Raw genomic sequence first — 23,027 nt, 5'->3', positions numbered from 1 at the left:
TATGATATTGTATCATTGACTAGGTGACTAACTCTCATTGTGTACATCTTATGTTCTGTTGTTGAGTAAACGTCTTGTATATCGTTCGACTGACAGCTATTCCTTCTAACACCCCTTATACACATACTTTCAAGGCTGAGCCAAGTGTTCGTGTTCTCAGGAGGGAATGGGAAACAAGTAGCTGTCAGACAGCTTTGATGGTGAGTTATCTCCCTTGAGAACAAAAGGATTGGACATCTTGAAATCCAACATGCTTGACTTTTCTTTCCTTCTGACATCTGTCAAGGGAGAGTTGGAACATCCCCATAGACATTAGATGGTTTTAAGATTCCGTCAAAATCATACATTTTGGTCAAGTCTAATTTGTAGTTTATGGAACAAATGCCTACCAGCGACTTCCCAATTTTTGTTTATTATGTCCTTTTATATGCAATTATATTTCTTAGCTCTTTGTTATTTTGTTTTTTACCATTTCCTTTTGACGTATTGACATTTTTTATTTTTTCCTCCTTTCAGATATGCCATTGCATGTGCGACGTAGCAGTGACCCAGCTCTCGTTGGGATAACCACTTCTGTTAGCGAAACCAACTTCTCTTCCGAAGAGCCGTCCCGAAAAAATCCAAGTAGATGGTCCACAACTGCAGGGTTCACAAAGAAGAACCCTCCCGCCGGCCACAACTCCGGCGACAGAAAGGTATGGATTTGCATGTATTTTCTGTTGCACTTTGAGCATGCTCCTTCTGCTATCTCATTGTAATTGTTTCTTCATGTCGATAGTGTTGTACGGCATCCTCCGCTGGGCTTCAGCCCTCCAGCAACTATTCTCTCTATGAAAAGTACAACTGTTATGTCTGGTGCGCTCACGTCCCCGTCGAGAGGGTCAGAGACACATGAACATGTTTTGAAACAATTAGCTTGCTCCAAGTTCACCTTCTCCCATCTGTAATCCCATATGCTGCAGGGATACTTTTGGATTTAGAACTTTTTTCTTTGATCAGCTTATAAATTGTTCTGTATCTTATAATTGAAGCTGCTTGTGAGTATTTACAAAGAGCATTTTACAGTGTAAAAATTACAGAGGATCAGCCTTTGAGAAGTGATTTGGCAATGGCAATTTTACGTTTTCATTTTCTTTCATTGTATTAAATACAGTCTTCTACTCTCTGGATTTCATTAAGGATAAGTTGAAGTTTTTTTTTCCTCTTTGCTTTTAATATTGGGCTATTTTGACTTAAAACAAAATATGACGCTTTCAAGGAAGATTTGTAGAAGTGTGTGCCTCCAGAGGAGCATTTAGGAAAAGGTTTTCTAGCCTGCACTACTTTGTGCAATCCCGTTATTAATATCAATGACAAAATATAAATCAAATATATATTGTATAATAAACGTATTTAGTACTTTTAGTAATATTTCTTATAAAGGGCTGGTAATGTATTTAGTACTTTTAGTAATATTTCTTATAAAGGGCTGGTACTTATGCTTTAGCATTAATTGCATACTTTATCTTTGCTATTGAATTCACCTATGTCGGCACAATGACATTAAAACCTCATTCACATGTCTTTTTTCTTCATATAAGAAATAAATAAAAATAAAAAAAAATTATATATATATTTTTTTTAAGGGTTTTTTTTTTATACAGTATTTAAAGCATTTAGCTTTTGGTTTATGTTGGTCTTTACCAACAATGTCCTATTTTTTTGTATGGAGAGAGAAAGGAAAAAAATAGGTGCAAGAACATTTTGGATAATAGAAGACGTGTCTTGTTTTTCTTTTTTCTTTACAAAGTCCCATTGACTTGAATGGGCGATTTTCATCCACAGTTCAAATCAAATTCTTTTTTCGTGTTCCGTATGTGAAAAACATGGATAAAACACATATTTGAAGCCCGGCCGCCTGTGCTGTTAATGACCTGGGATTTATCATCGTTCCTCCAGGAAATGACCCTCTATTGGTGCTAATGAAAAATTTCCTTATATACTCATGTTAGCGCGGCTTTTAAAATCAGTGGAACCTTTCTAGCCACTGAATTCTCCAAGCAGCTCCTGGAGACATTATATACACCAATGCAGTGAACTAGTACAGAAAAAAAAGCAAAAAACTATTTCCACACTTGAATCTTTTCTCTCCTGTGTTTGTTGCCCCCCTGACAGTGTTTTCTATGTGTTTTAGTTAAAAACAAACAAAAACCCAAAAACATAAACCTAATGGCCGATTAGATTTCAACAGAAAAAAGTCTTTATGCACAAACATCCAGAACCATAGCACTGGTGGGATCAAAGGCCTCGAATCATCAAAGTAATTTCTGCACAATTCTAAAGCAATTTTTTTGAAAAGTCACCAAGCTTTTTCGCAACTCGGAGTTGTGTAAAAATTTTGCGACTTTTGGCATTTTCACATCAGTTTCTCCCAGCTCTGCTAAAATTGTTGGAATTGGGGCATTGCGGGGGCGTGACGCCACAGCTCGTCTAATTCATGACGACTTGTGGCCTTCCTTACCCCATAAATCTTACTCCAGTCCTTGACTGGAGTACAATTTGTGTTGGTGCGCACGGCACTAATACATGCCTCCTTCATCAAGACTGGTGAGAAAATCGCCAGTCTTAATGAATCGGGGCCAAAGTCTGTATTGGGTATTTTACAATCTAAATGGGTCTCCCCACACAGAGCAATGTTAGGTTGCTGGATCCCCCACAATCCCTAGTATTGGGGGTCCTAAGTCCCTTGTTCCTCATTCCCTGTTGTTTGGAGCTGCTTCACTCATGCTTAACCAATGGTGCATTCAAGCTCTTCTTCACTACAGAGGTGTTTACTCCGGGCCTCTGTTTTGGTTACTATAGGGGGCCCAACTATGGGGTCTCCTCCAGTGATTTAATAGTTGCCACCATCCTGTGAATGTCTCACAGCTGTCCTCATTTTATTATTTTATGCCATAATTCGACAACAATTTTTCTTTTGGACATTGTCTTCTAAGATTGTATTCACACGCGGCATATTTGTTGCCAAAATGTCTCCATCTGTCCTATTCATCTGCTTCACGTGTTTGCCACCGAAACAATCCCCTCGAGATCAACGGAACTGAAATTCAGGTAAATGTATTTGTATTGAAGTCATTAAAAATATTCCAAGCTGGATTCTCTTGGTCAATATGTAAAATAATTATAATTTATGTTCATTTTCTTTTTTCATTTTATCTTAGACTTGCCGTTTTTTAGGTAGAAAATATCCATTTCACGCTGATTCCTTACGTGTTTTTAGAACCATCTTGTACACTAGTTCCTCGTGGATTCTTACAAGATTTGTAGATTTTGCCGATGTCTCAGACCAAATTAATAGACACATCTATTCCGAGCCGACGTGTTAAATCTCCCGCTTGTACTCCGTTCCCTCCTAAGTGGCAACGCTGCTCCCGGATCACACAGACCTTCAGCGAGCTTTGTAGGGAATAGAGATATGTGACAGTCTGTAAATTCAGACAATAAGCTGGAAACCAGTGAACGCTCACAGCAAGTAGTACGCTACCTTCATATAAATTTCTTCACCCCTGGATCCTATTGTGAAGTCCTCTAGTGGAGCTTCCAACCATTGTGTTTCACCCATCATTCCCTCTGTCCACAAATTAACTGGCATTGCCGTCTAGGGCTTGTGAAGAAGTAGTTACGGAGACTGATACCAAAAGAAGATATAACTGTGAATATATCCAATATGCAATAATAAATGGCAGTGTCTGTTGGATTATTAAAAGGGTTTTAAACTGTTTAGAATGGTGTAAAAATAATAAAAAGAAAAAAAAATACTCCCCTTACCAATCCACACTGCTTTCTGGGTCCCCCACCGATTTTTATACTTCCTGCTTGATCTGGGCAGTCAAGTAACTGAGCATAAAGTATAGAATCCGGCGGGGCATCTGGGAAGAGCTAGAACGGGAGCCAGTTTGCGTTCGGAGTTGGTCATTTTTTTATTTTTTGAAGAAGCACTTAATATATTGTATTTTCTTAATATATTGCAGTCATCATATTATATAGCACTGTGTACTTACATTTGCTCATTTTGCCTTCTCAGCTAATTCTTCTCTTTTCCATTAGGTTTATGACATCACGTGATTAAAAACTGACTAGCTGAATCCTTTTAACCCCTTTACAGCCGGTGCCGTATTTCTACGCACAAGGCTGTAACCCCCGGTTCATTGGGGGCTCCGGCGCTGAGCCCGCACTGAACCGGGCACATGTCAGCTGATTATTACAGCTGACATGTGCCCGCGACAGCCGCGGGTGGAATCGTGATCCACCCGCGGCTGTTAACATGTTAAATGCCGCGTGTCACTTACCCCGTCCATCGGCGACCCCGTCACATGATAGTGGGTCACCGATGTGTTGGCATGACAACCCTGGGTCTGCAGCAGATTCCAGTGGTTGTCATGAGCTGGTCGCTATGACCGCCAACTAGTGGTCGGCGCTCATAGCACAGGACCATTTCTGCTGCATAGAGGTGATCTGCTGATCATCTCTATGTAGCAGAGGCGATCAGACAAGTGCTGCTTCTAGTCTCCTATGGAGACTATAGAAGCAAGCTAAAAGTGGAAAAAAATGTTTTTAAAAATATTAAAAAAAATAAAAAAAATATAAAAGTTTAAATCACCCCCCTTTCGCCCCATTCAAAATAAAATAATAAAAATAAACCCCCACATACACATATTTGGTATCGCCGCGTTCAGAATTGCCCGATATATCAATATAAAAAAAAGAATCCGATCGGTAAACGGCGTAACGAGAAAAAAATTCTAAACGCCAGAATTACGTTTTTTGGTCACCGCAACATTGCAATAAAATGCAATAACGGGCAATCAAAACATCGGATCTACCCCAAAATGGTATGAATAAAAACTTAAGCTCGGCGCGCAAAAAATAAGCCCTCACCCAGCCCCAGATCCCGAAAAGTGGAGACGCTACGGGTCTTGGAAAATGGCACCATTTTTTTTTTTTTTACATTTTATTTATTTATTTATTTATTTATTTTTTTAAGCAAACCTATACATGTTTGGTGTCTACGAACTCGTAATGACCTGGAGAATAATAATGGCAGGTCAGTTTTAGCAATCAGTGAACGTGGTAAAAAAAAGAAAAAAAAAATCTGTAGTATTGCACTTTTTTTTTGCAATTTCACCGCATTTGAAATTTTTTTCCCGTTTTCCTGTACACGATGTGGTAAAACTAGTAATGGCGTTGAAAAGTACAACTCTTCCCACAAAAAAGAAGCACTCACACGGCCATATTGACCAAAAAATAAAAACGCTATGGCTCTGGGAACAAGGGGAGCAAAAAATGAAAATGCAAAAGCGGAAAATCCCAGGGTTGCGAAAGGGTTAAGCTCTATGTAGAAACAGGAGGTCAATTTTCCATGTATGAGTCACTGCAAAAGTCCCTGGCAGGAGGGAGGAGGGAGCAGCTGGGTCAGGAGTTGAAGAAGGGGATGATAAATGCAGGGACAAGAGACTTCCTGCTTCTACCTAAAGCAGAGAAAAGAGAAGGTAATTGGGTAGAAAGGCAAAATGAGCAATTGTAAGTACCCAGTGCTATATAATATGATGATTGCAATATATTAAGAGGATAAAAGGTTTGTTGGGAGTGCTCCTTTAAGTTTTGTAGCAGGACAGGTCCTTTAATCTATGCCTGATATTTGTTGTGGTGATCTTGTATGGGCACAAGTTATTTGCACAATGCAACCCTTAAAACACATAGCTAGTCGACTGCAATTTTGATCCAGATGTGGACGAGAACAAAATCCCTTCGGGTATTTACAGATTAGTTTCTTTGGTGCGGCAAGAGCATCAAAACAGAAAAACTTTGACCCATATTTACTAATGTGTTCAATTCTGTTAATTGAAGAAAATCTAGAATAAAACGCACATAGGGTGATAACGTATGTTACAAGTGGGCAAGGGGTGAGGATAATGCTCACCTGAAGTGGTTGTATATGGTACACCCCCAATAAAAAACAGTAGACACCTCTGCGGACAGAAGATGAACCTTCTGCATGTAAAGTTGATGAATAGTAGAGGAGTTGACTTGTAAATTACTTTAACATACGGTATGCAGTTTTGAGAAAGGGCTGTGTACGTACCCGAAACGTGTAGTAAAGACTACCTGAAGTACATCTCACTATTTCTACTACGCAGCTTGGTCATTTCAATGTCAACTCCTTTACTGCTCTTCAATTTAGTTTTTTTTTTGGCACAAGTTTTCCAATTTGTAAAGGGACATTGAGCTATTGTATCACAGATTTTTTTTACATCAAGTTTGAAAAATGATTATTAAAGTGGAAGTGTTTTCTCCTTATATATAGTTAGTGTCCGGCCAGTGTTACTGCCTGCCCCTCCGGTCCCACTGCCTGCCCTTCCAGTCTTACCGCCTGATCGTTATATCTGGCTTCAAGTAATTCTTCTGTGTATGCTGAGCAGTTGGGTTGACAAGACAACTATTCAACGCTCAGTCCTATTAATAAGTACATTAAATAGGAACATGAATGTGGTCCTATTAATAAGAATATTAAAATCCAACCCCCACCCTTCCTGGGAATGTTCCACCCCTTTCGGAAACTTTCCTAGCCTACCCCAGAATGCTCATTTTTGGCAGAGTTTACAGAAATTCCCTTTCAACCTTGAAGTCCTAGTAAATCTAGGGACATTTGAGAAGTCGACACTTAAACGATGCTCATTGAGTGTCAACTGTACCATTATGCAGTCAATTCCTTCTGAATATACATGCAGGCCTGGCCAAGTTTTCACGAGTATAGGGGAGAGCTTTATCTAAGAAGTATGGGCACTTTTAGTTATAGAAGTGCAATACTAACAGATTGACTTGTGCACTTGCTGCCTTGGTCCATTAATTTAGGTATGTAATACTACATTTTCCTACCAGGAACAGCTAATCAATGTTATTTTTGAGCTTGAACCTGAACAACTTATCGACCGACTGTCTTGAATCTGAATTTTCTCTTTATTATTATTTTTTTTTTGTTTTTAATTCTTGGAATGAGGCATATAACTGTAATAACTTATGAGGCATATAACTGTAATAACTTAAATGCAGCAGGATTTCCCTATGGCACGGCTTTTCTGATGTGCAGGCTGTATTTGTCTTTTGTCGTCACATTGATTAACTGTTTACTGTGTAAACACAAATAATTATATTTATTTTTTATCTTTATATTATAAATTATATCCTAAGCTAGCTTTTAGTTGAGGTTAGTATCTTGCGGTACCTTTTTAATTACTTTGTTGTAGTTCTTACATTTGGCAATTTTTGGTGGTCTCTTCTTGACTATTGGAGTGTTTAACCTATATTAGGAGTGGAATTACTGTACCTTTAAAAGTAGAATACCCATGTCGTAGCCTAATGCGCACTGTATATACAGTGTCTATATAAATTCCCCTACAATAATATATTTTTCTTTCTTTTAAAACAGAAAGATGAGAACTACAGGAGTCTACCCAGGGATACCAGTAACTGGTCTAAACAGTTTGAAAGGGATAAAGCTCGCTCTTCCTTGAGTGCCAGTCATCCCCTGGTGGACAAGTGGCTAGAGAGGCAGGAGCAGGTAAAACATTGGTATTAATGATGATTATAATGTAAAACTGGCCCATTATAAGAGATATTACTCTGTAAATCTATACTATAATGGAAAATGTTACACCCGGGATTTTACCATGAACTCAATGATGACCACCAACTTTTTACAAACTTTGTTAAAAAGTTTGCCAATGTCTGGTATAAAAGTACTGGGAATATGTTTTTTCACAAATGGGTCATTTATTGACCATATTATCCATCATCTGACCTCAGATGACTATTTTACCAGATGTATATACATACCCTTAGCCTGGTCCTCCTTCTTAAAGCTTTGCCTTCTCAAGCTAGTCTGCAGTCACTCTTAAATGGGTTCTACGACCTGCTGTATCTCTCGGCAATCAGGTCTAATTAGTGGGGAAACTTGGCTCTAAGCGTTCAGTTTCCCTGCAGTGCCCCCACTGGAGAAACGAAGCATTACGCAGGACCCATGAAAATGAATAGTTTGTCTATGTATTACTGGACAGGATAGGTCCTCCAGAGTGATTGACGTTCTTTCTAACTGCTAATTACTCCGGCCAAAAGAAGGAGCTCCAGAACAGAAGACCTCGTTGATTAACTCAGAATTCACTAGTAGGGTATATAAAAATGGTTTCCTAAATTGGACAATTCCTTGAAGGCCAGATTCACACATCCGAGTCAGGATCGTGATGCACTACTGGCTGAGGGGTCTTCTGACTTCTTCATATTGTATATGCCTATAAGGCTGTTGAGTTCGGGTGGATGGATCCACGGCTGATCCATGAATCATGGACCGTGATACATGGATGTGTGATTTCAGTATCACACTGTCAGAGAGTTCAACCAGATGCCAATATATTAAATATATGGCTCGTGCTGTATTTTTTTCATTATTACTATATGGGTTGTTTTTTTCAAGTCTCCCATCTTTTAGATTTCCTGGCTTGGCTAAACATCCCCAGATGATGGCTTTCTATACTTGCCTTATCCTTGTATAGTCTTTAAAGATCTCATGGTATGATCCTAGGCTGAAAGTCTAATATTTTATGATTAACAATGTGTTTGACTGCTCCTCCTCCTCCACCAGAGATGAGATCGTAATTCATCCATACGCAATGAAATTATTCCCTATACCAGTCTGCCCTCCTTATTTCATTTCTACCCAGACTGATACAAAAATTTGATTTTCAGAAATCAAATTGCAGAAAATCACTCACAGCGGTGAGCTAAATTAAAACAATACAGACCTATGTAAGTTAATCTCCGCAAATTATTAAACAGGGGGGGGGGGGGGAAATTCAGATTTCATTTTAGCTTTCTTGGTTTCAGCTCGGCACACGGCTCTGTGGATCTACTTTGCTGAGTAAATAGGAAAATGAAAAGCATTATAGCCATTAAATCGAGTCCGTAATCCGAATGTAACTTGATTTTTTCCAATATTCATAAGGAAAGGGTCCGATGGATGTTTGCTTTGACTTTTCAAGACTATAACTAGGGCGTCTGTACTTGTGTTTTGTCTAACTTTCACATTTGTATTTCTTTTTTTCTTTTTTTTTACTTTATTTTTCTTTAAAATAGTTCTGGAGTTAGATTTTCGAGTTGGAATAGAGTTACAAGGTAACAGAGGCTTAAGGCAATGTTTACACTTTGGATTAAAGTCCTACATGTATTTTCCATAATATAATCCGGGGCTGACCCTTAGAATTTCTGCACGAGAATTTTCTCAGTTATCATTTAGTGTGGGGTTAATTCCTGACTTTTCAGTGTGAAATCCATGGAAAAGAAGCTGCACCACTTATATCTGTAAGGGATATTTTCTGTTTGTTTTTTGGCATAAAAAACGCACTCAAAACTTTATATTCTTAAAAAAACACATTCACATGCGTGGGATGCAGATTTCACATTGATTTTGGTGCAGAACCTGAGTGAAATCCAACGTACCCCGAGGCCTGCTGCACACGTTGCAGATTTTTTGCACAGTGCTTAAAGGGAATCTGTCAGCAGGTTTTTTGCTATGGAATCTGATAGCAGTATAATGTAGAGACAGATACCCTGATTCCAGCGATGTGTCACTTACTGGGCTGCTTGCTGCAGTTTTGATAGAATACTTGTTTTGTCTGATTTAGATGCAGCAGATCTAAGACTTCTGTGATGTGTATAAATCCGCCCACACCCCTGATTGGCAGCTTGCTGACAATTCACAGTATATACAGGAAGCTGCCAATCAGTGGTGGGGGCGGGGTTTTACATTTTAGCCTGACTGGCCTGCACAAGAGATGTAGTCCTGTAATGATCTCCTGCTGATAAAACACTTATTGTATTTAAACTACAACACACAGCCTCATAAGAGATGTATCACTGAAATCAGGCTCTCAGCTTCTACATTATGCCGCTCTCAGATTAAATAGCAAAAACCTGCTGACAGATTCCCTTTAATACAGCACCTTTTGGAAATTTTCTGAACATAAGTTGACCTGCTGTGCAGATTTTAAAATACACAGCTTGTAAAAAAATTTTTTTATGCAGAGTTCATTGCGGTCTTGACTCTTGCAATGCATAGAGTGAAATTCTCAACAAAATCTGCTTTTGATGTGCATTGAATCCACAATGTATGCAGTCAGCCTAACTGCTTCTTGGAAGCTAATTCTACAACACCCTGTAACATAGGCTTTTACTGAGTCACAACCTTTGGTATGCAATGTTGCCGTTAAATCACAATCCTACTCTTTATAGGTCAACATGATGAGTTAAAGGGAATATGTCAGCAGGTTTTTGCTATGAAAACTGTCAGCAGCATGATAGAGACCCTGATTCCAGTGATGTATCACTTAGTATAGGGTGCAGCAGTTGTGATAGAATCACCGTTTTCTCTGATTCAAATCTAGCAGAGCTCTGAATGCTGAGCCCTGTATAACCCAACAACACCACTGATTGACAGATTTTTGTGTATGATGTATATTGAAAGAAAGCTACTAATCAGTGGTTGGACTAGGAGGCAAGAAGCAGCTTGTCCTCTTTAGTGATAATTTCCTGATAAAACACTGATTTTATTGAAACAGCAAAACAGAGCCTAGAAAGTAACACATCGCTGGAATCAGGGTCTCTGCCCCTACGTCATGCTGCTAGCAAGAACCTGCTCATAGATTCTTTTTATATGTACTTTTACTATTAGGAATTGTGAAACAAGTTCAGTTAAAGTTGCATTGTGCTTCATTAGTGCCCTATTACATTTTATGGTGTAATTGCCCGTTTAGTGCTGAACCAATGTTTTTGTCAGATTAGTTAAATTATCTTTCAGATTGCGTTAAGCATTGCTGCTGTTTAGATACATTTCTGAACATATTTTAAGGTAGTCCCCTTCTACCTATTACCAGTAACAGACTTAATGAAACATTTGCTGGAGTACAGACGTCTGATTCATTAAGCGGAAAGCGGTGCTTAATGAATTAGGAGCATCTGTTAGCCGGCGTGTGCCACCGCCAGAAATGTGTGGTATTCGGGGCGTCACCACTCTAGTGGTGAAACTTATGATGAATTTGATGCCATTCCTGCCCATGCTATGTCCTTTATTGGCGTGTAAATCCCAAAACTTGCAATATTTTTGTGCAACTTGCATCTTATTAAAGAGTTTAGGACAGATTTATGGCTTAAACACCTTAATGAATTACCTCCATATCTCTGGAACTCTTGTCGGATTAAAAACAAAAAACAAAACCTAGTGGAACAGTGGGAATAAAATAAGCTAAAAACCTGGCCACTTTTGAGCTGGACATGTGGACTTTTTAATTGCTCCAATGTGTCCAGGACCTTTTGTAATTAATTTTCCAAGGTCATCAAGTGGTCTTTACTTTCTACATACTGACTGCTTTGATGCCATGTTGGACCCCCCTTCCCCGCTCCTAACATAAATATTAGTATAATAATCTGATCATACAAGTCATATCTGTTTACCTCTTACAATAAATTATACGATCAACATTTATTCATTTTAGGGTTTTGCTATTAGATCTCTATTTCATAAGGCTTTAGAAATAAAGTTAATGTAGGTCAGAAATCCTGCTGTAATGTACAATTTTGAGAGTTTGTCAAGGTCTGCGATTCACATAAATGAATTACCGCAATATAAAAGAACCTAACATTGCAACAGTGGCAAAGTAAAGTACTTTCATAGAATTGACAGCTACCATTAAACTTCCATCCGGTAATTCTGGCGATGAATATAGATCTGTGCAAATTAATATTATTTGTTTGCACATTTTTTTCCAGCATTTAGGCTTTTTGACATGATTGAAAAATGAAGCACTCACCATACCAGTTCTATATGTGAAGGTTATTTCCTTTCACAGAATTGAAGTAGATAAAATATAATAAAATCTGGGCACATTTTCGCTTCCACAAAACACCTGGTAATCTGCTTTATTTATGCCGCTTTAGTTTTACGCAATATTGATACAGTAAATTTTCACATAAAGATTGTATTTTCTGGCAGCTGCCTTGACAAATTTATATGTGAAATTTAAATAAAATCTCTGTCGTTAAATTCGTTTTTGTTGTGTACCCTGCAGAGTTTGGTAGCATTCAGGTTAGGCACGAAGACTTTATTGCACCAGATGTTTCACTCTTGAGATAATGTAGAATTCGGAAGTTGGAGCAAATGTAGAAGTCTGTTGGGTCTTTGAAAAAGTCTGGAAATATGTGTTTGCCCTAGCAGCCATAGACTGGATGTCTTCTTAAGTGTTACCATACTTTTAGCTTTGTAATGATTATTTTTCCTTAAATTGACCTTTCAAAGGTTCCATGAAGTTATTCAAGTACAATAGATCCAGATAACAAGTGGTCTATTTAGTTTGATCCATACCGAATCTCCATCTTGTGTTGTAAGCCTCATATTGTTTGCTTTTGGATCATGTCGTGGATCATTACCCCATTCTGTTGAGGTTGCTCCAAATTAATCGAGAATCGATGTTGATGCCTGTTTAACGTTTACTGTCCAAATCCAATGCTGTGTTTGACCGAAATTGTTCTTTATTCATATATACTAATGAGGTGGCAGAGAGATGCAGCGATATATGGAAAACAAGTAGGTGGAAAGATGCACTGTGCTTCTCTGCCTTGTTAGATTTTTGTAGTAAACAACAATTTCTGACAAATGCAGCAACAGTTTTGAACACAAAGGTGTTGATTCTTTAACACTGGCGTGCCACACACCATGTTTAGGCCATGTTCAGATGTCCAGTAGTGATCAGTTAGAACGGGTCCAGCAGCAAACTGTTGCCAAAAAAGATGTGCATGCACAGCCTTTTAGTCCGTTTTTAAGTAGCTGATCTCTGCTGGATCTGTTTTTTAAACTTTGAAGTCTATGGAAACGGATCCGTTAATCAGTCATCCGTTTTTCTTTCATTTGTAACAGATCCGTTTTTTTGCCTAAAGCCACGGCCCCTCTATCAGCATTTGGTCAATATTCGGTCAGTATTTTTTCTCAGGAGTGGGAAACAAAACCAGGAGTGGGTGATAAATGCAGAATTAGTGACTTGTTTCTGTTATACCTTTTCTCTGATTGTTCCTCACCTGGTTTTGGCTCCCAGTCCTGAGAAAAAATACTGACCGAATACTGACCAAATACTGATAGTGGGGCCGTGGCCTAATGGACCCAGTAACGGATCCATTCTTTGCTTAGTGGATCCAGTAAGCAAAAACAGATCTGTTACAAATAAATAAAAAATAAAATTGATGGCTAATTAACGGATCCGTTTTCCGTAGACCTTCTGATGTAATTTATGCCACTAAAGTGCCATAACTTTTGGTGAACTCTGGCCACTTTGGTGGACCTGGCTGGGACTGGCGTGAAAACACCAAATGTGTCAACATGCAGCTAACAAAATATTGCCAAAGTAAAACATAATTCTTTCTCATTAAAAATTTTACCTAGCTAAGCCAAGAAGTGTGATACAGGAGAGCTTTAATTGTCTGTCTTCTGACTGCCTTGATGCTCAGGTGTGCTTTAGCGTAACTACATTTTAACTTTTTTTTTTTTTTTAGTTATGGATCTTTGCAAATCACTTTCTAAGTAGATTTTCTTCATATCTGTAAGTGGCTTCCAAACCCCTGTTTTCCCCCCAGTCTTTTTGCCTGCCTTCTGTTTCCTTGATATCAGAATGTACTCATTTAGAGTACAGATGATGGCAGTGGTGTGTCAGCACCTGTCTCCTCTGTGTTGTACTCATCAAAACATTCTCCTGCAGCAGCTTATTCTCAGAGTTAGTGAAAAACAGATGCTGACCCTTTCACTGCCATCAACTGTACCCCAAATAAGAGCGTTCTGATATTAATGCAGGCAAATAGATTGGGGTAAAGCAGAGGTTTGGAAGCTATATAAATGTTTTGTGTTTTTTTCTTTAAAACTGGAATGAAGACATATCTTGTAATTCAGTAATTTGGAAAGTTTCATAACTTTCCGTGCTGGACAAAATTAGAAAAAAAAAAGTTTAGTTAATTACTTTCATTGAAGATTGTAAAGATCCCGAACAAAATTGAAGGCTTTTGGGTAATTATAAAGTAACCTGTAAACATTCAAGTACAAATTCCCCAACATGCAGTCTTATGCTGGAAGTGTCTAAATGGAGACAAGATGGTATCTATTAGACCATTATTCCTGGGCCTGAAAACAAAGTTTTTCCTTGCCTCATTTGCCTAAGTTTGTGCTGATTCTTCTAAGTATAACATGCCTCATTTTCTTACTCCATCTCTAAGGAGACTGGCAGCCCACATAGCACTGTGTCTGTCGTACCATTTTCCTTTTCACAAGAGTGTTCTAGGACTTCTGTTCTTCAAGATCATTAATAACTGATAGACTGTCCCAAACCCACAATCTGGGCTGACAGTCTTTGTGTATCCTAAAGCAGCAATATTTTAAACTCATCGCATCTGTTGGTTCTGAATAAATGTGAGAGTTTTTTTAATTTTTTTTTGCATTTGCCAGCTTTAACCATCTGTTTCTATTTCAGTTTGGTTTGCTTTTTCTTTTTTTTGTATTCGCATCAGTTTATTTCCTCCTCATACCTATCCTTTTTTTATGCCGTTAACTAAAATCCTATTGATTTTTAATAAGTGCTTACACCTTTATTGTCAGGACTGAGTACGTGGGACGAGCAGTGTCCCCGTGCAGGAGTTCCAGAGAGTCGGCATTACTGGCCATACTGACACCTTAAAGGGAAAAGAGAACGCTGCACAAGTAAATTACAGTTGTTAATCAGGACTGTAGGGTTAAAGCTGGGTTTTAGTGAAATAGTGAGAATCCGTGGCCATAGAAGGTACTACATACTACAAAGGAAGGAAACTGTGTGGAAAATGCTTCGAGTTGGAAAGGAAACATTCACAAGAGTGTGTACTCGCTATCCCTTGTATATAACCCTTATCAAGTTAACGTCCAGTAAAGACTTGATTGATGAATGATGGTCTTCCTCATTGAACTGTTGAAACATCTGGTCCTGGCAAACCCACAACGATGATTACATGCTGCCTGCTTGGACATAATGCCCTCATAGCACAAATCCACACACCCACCCAGGACCTCCACTTTCATGTAACGTGCAGGGACGTAAGAGACGAGCACCTCGCCCGCGGCTACCGCCCCGCGCCACATTACATATAGTCTCTTCAGGGAGTCCCCAGGTTGTGATTCAGACCCTCTTAGATGCCAATATTAATAGAGTTCAAATTTTATAGGAAGTTTGATTGTTCCAACTGTATAACGTTGTGGCAGCATATAGGAATAAACTGAAAATAAGAATGTAAAAATTAAAATAACCAAAACAATAATGGAGATTTCAGGAACTTTTCTATTTTGGGCGAAGTTTTAATTCCGTATTGAAGTTTTAAGGCCGCTCGTTATATTCTCACAGCAGATCTGAAATGGCTGACTAATTAAGCAACTGCATTAACTTTTCACTCAATGAAGTTTAGTGTTCTCATACAACGTTTATTTTGCTTCCAATATAATATAAAATATAGATTATCAAGTTAAGTACTTGGATCTGAAATGGCATAATTTGCTTAATAAGACTTCACAGTTGCTATTTTCAATTATTCTGTATTTCATTGAGTTTGTAAGGTTTGAAATTACAGGCTGATAAGATTAAAAATGGTTCCTGCTTCCCACAGCGCTTTTATTACTCCAGGGGGAATGTGCTTGTTGAGAAAATGTGTGCTGTAACCCTAAGCAGATATCGCTAAAAAAACCCATAACCAAAGATATTGACTTGGGTTCCAGCGTAAGACAGGAATGCTGGAGGAACTCAACTATTGGGGGCGGCGGAAAGCGTTTCTGAAAAACATCCTCTTATCTCTGCTGCTTTAGCAATTAATAAAACCACTTGGTTAATCATTGTTCCTCCTCACATAGAAAGGAAATCTATTCATGCATTTCCAGACACCTCCTTGGGGTATGGTAACATAAGAGGATGAGTCTGACTTTTAAAGAAATTTATGTGCACTTAGATAATAAAGTCAACTAAAAAAAAGCATCCTTGTAATTCCACTTTTCCAATGGCGCCCACGGGAAGCTCTGCCCCTCAGGCGCCCACGGGGATCCCTGCCCCTCCGGCTCCCACGGGGATCCCTGCCCCTCCGGCTCCCACGGGGAGCCCTGCCCCTCAGGTGCCCACGGGGAGCCCTGCCCCTCAGGTGCCCACGGGGAGCCCTGCCCCTCAGGTGCCCACGGGGAGCCCTGCCCCTCAGGTGCCCACGGGGAGCCCTGCCCCTCAGGTGCCCACGGGGAGCCCTGCCCCTCAGGCGCCCACGGGGAGCCCTGCCCCTCAGGCGCCCACGGGGAGCCCTGCCCCTCAGGCGCCCACGGGGAGCCCTGCCCCTCAGGCGCCCACGGGGAGCCCTGCCCCTCAGGCGCCCACGGGGAGCCCTGCCCCTCAGGCGCCCACGGGGAGCCCTGCCCCTCAGGCGCCCACGGGGAGCCCTGCCCCTCAGGCGCCCACGGGGAGCCCTGCCCCTCAGGCGCCCACGGGGAGCCCTGCCCCTCAGGCGCCCACGGGGAGCCCTGCCCCTCAGGCGCCCACAGAGCACTCCCTACCTTTGACCCTGATTGACACTGTTTGAGATACCACTTATCCAGTCTCACTAATCTTTGTCTCTGCATGTATTCACTATATCCTGGTATAATCCTTGTGGGTCAGAAAGACTTGGGTGAAAAGTGTCATAAAAAAGTCCCCAGCAATGTAGAAAAGTTTTTGGAACCATGTTCCAGTGCATGCAAGTGTGGGAAAGCAGATGAAAAGCAATACTCTGCAAACTAACTAGAAGGCTATAAGATAATGATCACTAGAAATCTCTGACACTTTATTCTGACCAAATTGAATGTTGTGAGAAATGTAAAATATATAAGCAGCTTCCAGTAGTTTTTCTCTTGGAAATAGTTGGAGGTCAAAGCTGATCTTCTGACAATTGTCTATGATGTGGCAGAATATTAGTTTTGGGTGGCTTTCCCCGAATAGTAAGTGACCAGAGGTTGAGACATTGGTGGAGTATGTGGTTGCTAAAGGAATTATAGTAAATGTTCAGATGAACACATGATGGCCGTCTAATAATTAGTGACTTTTTCAGGTATGTTGCGCAACCGCTAATGTTGATGTGACTCAAGTCATTTTAGATGTTGGGGAACATGGATTCTACTGGAACTCCTCTCTTTCTGTGTTTCGGATGATGTGTGTTCTAGAATATTCATTTAAAGTTTTATTCTTGTCACTTAACAGTTTTTTTTTCTTCGCTTCGTTCTGCTACTTTACTGACAGCAATGATTTTTAGACTTATTCCTTAGCAGTTGAGGTGTGTGGATTTTCTACAGAGATGACCTACAACTTTCCAACCTTTCTGTCTACCTTAAATCGTCAGATCTGACGATACATCTCTCACATCTCAGGATGTGTTCACTGCAGGGAGCTGGTTCAATCATTCCTCTACCTGAGCGTTTTCTGTCACTCGTCCTTCCCCATATAATGCTGCTCTCACTTCACTTTCACATTATGACCTCGCAGCCCCACATGCTTTGAAAACCTACTTCTCTCCAGTGCATTGCTAAATCCCCTTCTACGCTTAAGTCTCATCTCCTGCCCGGTTTTTCTTATCTCGTGCCTTGTTCATTATGATTCTTCTGCTCTTTCAGCCTGCATACCTCATTCGCAAAAAGAGATTTTGATTTTTGAGTTCCTGTAGTCCCAAATATATGACGCACCTATGTTTTCCATTATAAATGCTGCGTAAACTATGGCGTCTGAGCCATTAGTCATTTGCCATTAGGGTTGTCCTTAAATTGAGTCTGAAAAACCAGAATGTAGCCCGAATAAAATAGTTTTCATTATTGAGGTCTCGCTTTTTGATAAATTTACAAGGATTCTGTGTATTTTGGTGCAACTGTTAAGTTTAAACTATTTCACAGCTTGGTAGATCTAAAAATGTTTCAGAACTCAAGGCTGCACAATTGTTGGTAACGAGCAATCTAGGAGCACTCGTTTCAGGATAATCCTGCAGTCTAGACAGGTGGCTGATCACCCAATGGACCTGCAAAATGCTTGTTTGTCGAGTTAAGCGATCTTTTGCTCTTCACAAAAGATGATCGTTCTCGGCAGCACATTGTCCTTTGTATACAGGTCATGTGCTGGCGAGATCTTTGACAGATAACAAAATGCGCATTTAAAGCTTGGACGTCCTGTGTAAACAGGCTATAAAACTACCACCATAGCTGATTGAACATGTAGCTGGTTGACAATAGTTTACTGCTGCTGATTGGCTAATTTTAATGGACCTTAACTAGATGCATGATACAATTATATTGATATATCTTCTAGAATCGAGTTTACACTAGTCTTGCTTTGTGGCACTTATGACACTTTGCCACAGATACGCTTTTAGTAGAAACTTACAATTCTAACCAGAGCTTTGTTCTAGATGACCTTCCTAACCAATACTAGAATTAAAATGTCTTATTTTACCCCTATGCAAATTAGTTCCCCTCCATTAGGAAATCTGTTTCTAGTGCCACCTATTAGAGGTATCTTCCCTGTGTGTCAGTGTCCAAACCATTGAAGAGCCTTGAAACATGACTATATATCAGCCATTGGTAGAGTCATTGGGATATCCCTATACATGTTTCAAGACTCTTTTTAATGGATTTGATCTTTGGGGATGCTACCCAAAGGAGGCACTAAAGAGGGTTTTTTTCCTTCTGCATGAGCCCTAATTTGCCGACTTTTTTCCCCAGGAAGCAGTGCCAAAAGGTCTCCATACTCAAGAAGGGCCAGTACCCCAAAGAGTTTATTTTACTCCTATCATGATTCGTGTGGCTGTGGTTTGAAAGTTTTTAAGATAGATATATGAATAGTGTAAAATGTCCAATTAAAATTTAATAGACTTGTGTCTAATACCAAGCCAAAGGGGATGTGGCACGATGAAAGGATTCTCCTTTTAATTGATTTTAGAGTCCATCAAGCTCCGCCACCTCAGTTCCTGCCCCATCCCGTCCCCGTACTCTCAGTCCCTGCTTTTGGTTTCCGCCCCACTCCATGCCCCGCACCCTCAGTCTCTGCTCTTGGTTTCCGCCACACCCCGTGCCCCGCACCCTCAGTCCCTGCTTTTGGTTTTTGCCCCAACCCGTGCCCCGCACGCTCAGTCCCTGCTGTTGGTTTCCGCCCCACCCCGTGCCCCACACCCTCAGTCCCTGCTTTTGGGTTTTGCCCCAACCCGTGCCCCGCACCCTCAGTCCCTGCTCTTGGTTTCCGCCCCACCCTGTGCCCCGCACCCTCAGTCCCTGCTTTTGGTTTCCGCCACACCCGTGCCCCACACCCTCAGTCCCTGCTTTTGGTTTTCACCCCGCACCCTCAGTCCCTGCTCTTGGTTTCCGCCACACCCCGTTCCCCGCACCCTCAGTCCATGCTTTTGGTTTTCACCCCGCACCCTCATTCCCTGCTCTTGGTTTCTGACCCACCCTGTGCCCTGCACCCCCTCAGTCCCTGCTTTTGGTTTCTGCCCCACCCCGTGCCCTGCACCCTCATTCCCTGCTCTTGGTTTCTGCCCCACCCTGTGCCCCGCACCCTCAGTCCCTGCTTTTGGTTTCTGCCCCACCCGTGCCCCGCACCCTCAGTCCCTTCTTTTGGTTTCTGCCCCACCCGTGCCCCGCACCCTCAGTCCCTGCTTTTGTTTTCTGCCCCACCCCGTGCCCCGCACCCTCAGTCCCTGCTCTTGGTTTCCGCCACACCCCGTGCCCCACACCCTCAGTTCCTGCTTTTGGTTTTCACCCCGCACCCTCAGTTCCTGCTTTTGGTTTTCACCCCGCACCCTCAGTTCCTGCTTTTGGTTTTCACCCCGCACCCTCAGGCCCTGCGTTTGGTTTTCACTCCGCACCCTCAGTCCCTGCTCTTGGATTCCGCCCCACCCCGTGCCCCGCACCCTCAGTCTCTGCTTTTGGTTTTCACCCCGCACCCTCAGTCCCTGCTCTTGGATTCCGCCACATCCCGTGCCTCGCACCCTCAGTCCCTGCTTTTGGTTTCTGTCCCACCCCGTGCCCTGCACCCTCAGTCCCTGCTTTTGGCTTTCACCCCTCACCCTCAGTCCCTGCTCTTGGTTTCCGCCACACCCTGTCCCCGCACCCTCAGTCCCTGCTTTTGGTTTCTGTCCCACCCCGTGCCCAGCACCCTCAGTCCCTGCTTTTGGTTTTCACCCCGCACCCTCAGTCCCTGCTTTTGGTTTCTGTCCCACCCCGTGCCCTGCACCTTCAGTCCCTGCATTTGGTTTCCGCCCCACCTCTTTCTACGCACCATCAGTCCCTGCATTTGGCATAACGCACTGTGATAGTTTTCATACTGAGTTTTGGAGTCTTTTCCGGTCCTGTGCTTGTTACCCATCTGTCCTGACTCCCAGAGAGATCTCTCCGACCTCTTGATTGAGCTTGCCTCCTCTCAACAAGAAAAACTATAGCTGTCTTCTCTATTTTTTCCTTTCTCTCCCCTTTCCTTTGAGGATTAGAAAGATTGCCATAAATCAAAATGTCTGAATGTAAATTCTCTACGCTTTGGACAGCTACGGTGATACCATGTGGAAGGGCACAAGTTGTCCCAATCATACAAGTTTCCACTCGGTCATCTGCAAAGTTTAATGATGGCTACGCTAATTGCAGACTGAATGCTCTAAAATATGTGGCCGTAATTAGGCTTACACGTGTATTAGCCATAATGACCCTGCTTACAATCACTGGATAAGACTGTAAATCTGACTCAATGCAACCGCTAAGAAGTGATCCCTTTTGGCTCGGGTTGAGAAGGACAGTAAGCACCAAGCACGGAGTTCAATACAGCAGATGGTTAAATACTATGTGCACTGCAATTAGGTTCTGTAGCCGTTCTGCGTGAATGGGAAAATGTATAGAGCTGATTGTATAGTATTTTTGGACAGTTAAATGTGATCAGAGCTCAGAAAGTGATTATTGTGCTCTTTTATAATTATTACATCGGCTATTTTAGGTCCAAACCCTCTACACTTGTAACCCTCGGCTCATGGTGCTAGATTTTAGGTGCCACCTGGATTTCACAATGGCTGACAACATGGAGGGACTTCTAGCATTCATCCTCCACATTAACCGAGACCAGCTGCTTGATAGACCATCGCCCGCCTACCACAATGCTTGCAATTGTCCTGTGTGCGTTTTGTGCCAAATTGCATGCCACCAATACTCTTTGTAAAGACAATCCATTACTGCTATTTCCCTATTAGTTGTCTCTGTTTTTTTAGCAGACGCTTTACTTTATGCCAGTCAGCTGTGTGAAGCCGATCCATGGAGCAGCTTGGTCCCACATGTGCAAATTATACCCCTACTTCTTATAATGAAATGCTTTGCGTCTTGTGCCAGCAGTTCTTTAGAAATAAGGGCATACGTTCTTTAACCATTTAATTGTAACTTCCTTCTCCTTTACAGAATTGCATCCCCCAAACATTATACAGATGTGTCCAGTCTTTGGGGAATGTGTCATTAGAAAATAAAAGTATATTGTATTGTATTTAATGTTAAATATATTTATTTTTTTAATGTTTTTCTATTTCTGTATTCTTGACCACCACTCACCTCTCCAAATTTTTTTTTAAAAAACACTCATAAGAAATTTAGCAATTTTCAGACATTCCCTCGCGTCCTATTAGATTTACACTTCTATTGCCACATGAAAATAAGCAGCTATAGATTGACTCCTATCCTACTACATTGCATTGAAGTATCTATTCAGTATACTTTTATTAGGGCAAAAGTCATTGTGAAGGAAGGGGAGGAGGTGGGCTGTGACATCACCTATTGTGAATGTTGGATCCCGTGTTATCAGCTTTGTATAAAGGTGTGATCTGTCATTATTATCCTGTCTGTTATGATAATGATACTGCTGAAAAATCATTTGTACTGAAAAGGGATTAAATGTCTAATATCAGGCTCTGTAAACGGAGCTAAAAAAAATTGAACGATTTCTGATTTATTTATTTTAACTATAGATAGAAATATGGAAAATTGAAAAAAAAATAGTAAAAAATGTAAAAAAAACTTACATTAAACATAAAAGCCCAATGTAATCAATAGGTAACTTAGTGATGATACATTCCCCTGTTAGTTGACACAAGACCTATCTTGTCTTATTCTTGTCTTATATTTATTGTGGGTCCTACATGAAATGAGGCTAGGCTTCGTCATGTTCCTCTAGGAACAGATGTGTGGACGGCCATGTGTGGTTTTATCTTTTCTTTTGGATGGGAGAGCTAAAATTTGCCAGCAGCACTCATGGACCGCCACATCTGCATTCCTGGCAACGTGCAGCAATGGCCCTAATCTTGAGATGTATGTGGCTCCCAGAGGTAGGACCCACATCCATTAGCCACTTTGGAATAAAATTATGAGATGGGAAAACCCTTTTAACCTTCTTGAATTGCATTAAGTTACAAATCGGTTACTGGGCTATAGTTATTCTTCCAAAATGTTTCTCTAGCGTCTCTTAGACCCTCAGGGGCATAGCCATTGGGTGTGCCGAGGTGGCAGACCCAACGAGACTTTAGCACCTGAATGAACCCATGGCCACGTAAGGAGACACCAGTATTATAAATGACACCTAATAATAGAAGGTAAACGTAGGACCCACATCCATTAGCCACTTTTGGCATAAGATAATGAGATGGAACAACCCTTTCACATTGCTTGAATTGCATGAAGTACAAAGAGGTTACTGGACTATTATTATTAATTATTATTATAGCACTATTTATTCCATGGAGCTTTACATGTGATATGACAATAATCATGTACCAACTGGTACAAGAGGAGAGGACCCTGCCCGCGAGGGCTCACAGTCTACAATGGATGGGTGAGGATACACGATACTATAATTATTTTTCCTCAATGTTTCTCTAGT

The 23,027-nt window shown here is 41.0% G+C and overlaps 1 protein-coding gene across 1 annotated transcript in view; it reads left to right on the top strand.

The window, feature by feature from the left end:
• PARD3 (par-3 family cell polarity regulator) overlaps positions 1-23,027 on the top strand; it is a 693,471-nt gene that overhangs the window by 266,538 nt on the left and 403,906 nt on the right. Inside the window, exons 4-5 of the mRNA XM_073676896.1 lie at positions 517-695; positions 7,466-7,597. Coding sequence (XP_073532997.1) covers positions 517-695; positions 7,466-7,597 — 311 coding nt within the window. The remainder of the gene's footprint in view (positions 1-516; positions 696-7,465; positions 7,598-23,027) is intronic.

This window comes from Phyllobates terribilis, unplaced genomic scaffold (assembly GCF_046119375.1).
Source record: "Phyllobates terribilis strain yellow unplaced genomic scaffold, ASM4611937v1 Scaffold_4__5_contigs__length_816908805, whole genome shotgun sequence".
NCBI classification, from domain to species: domain Eukaryota; kingdom Metazoa; phylum Chordata; class Amphibia; order Anura; family Dendrobatidae; genus Phyllobates; species Phyllobates terribilis.
This window is presented reverse-complemented; position numbering and strand designations above follow the sequence as displayed.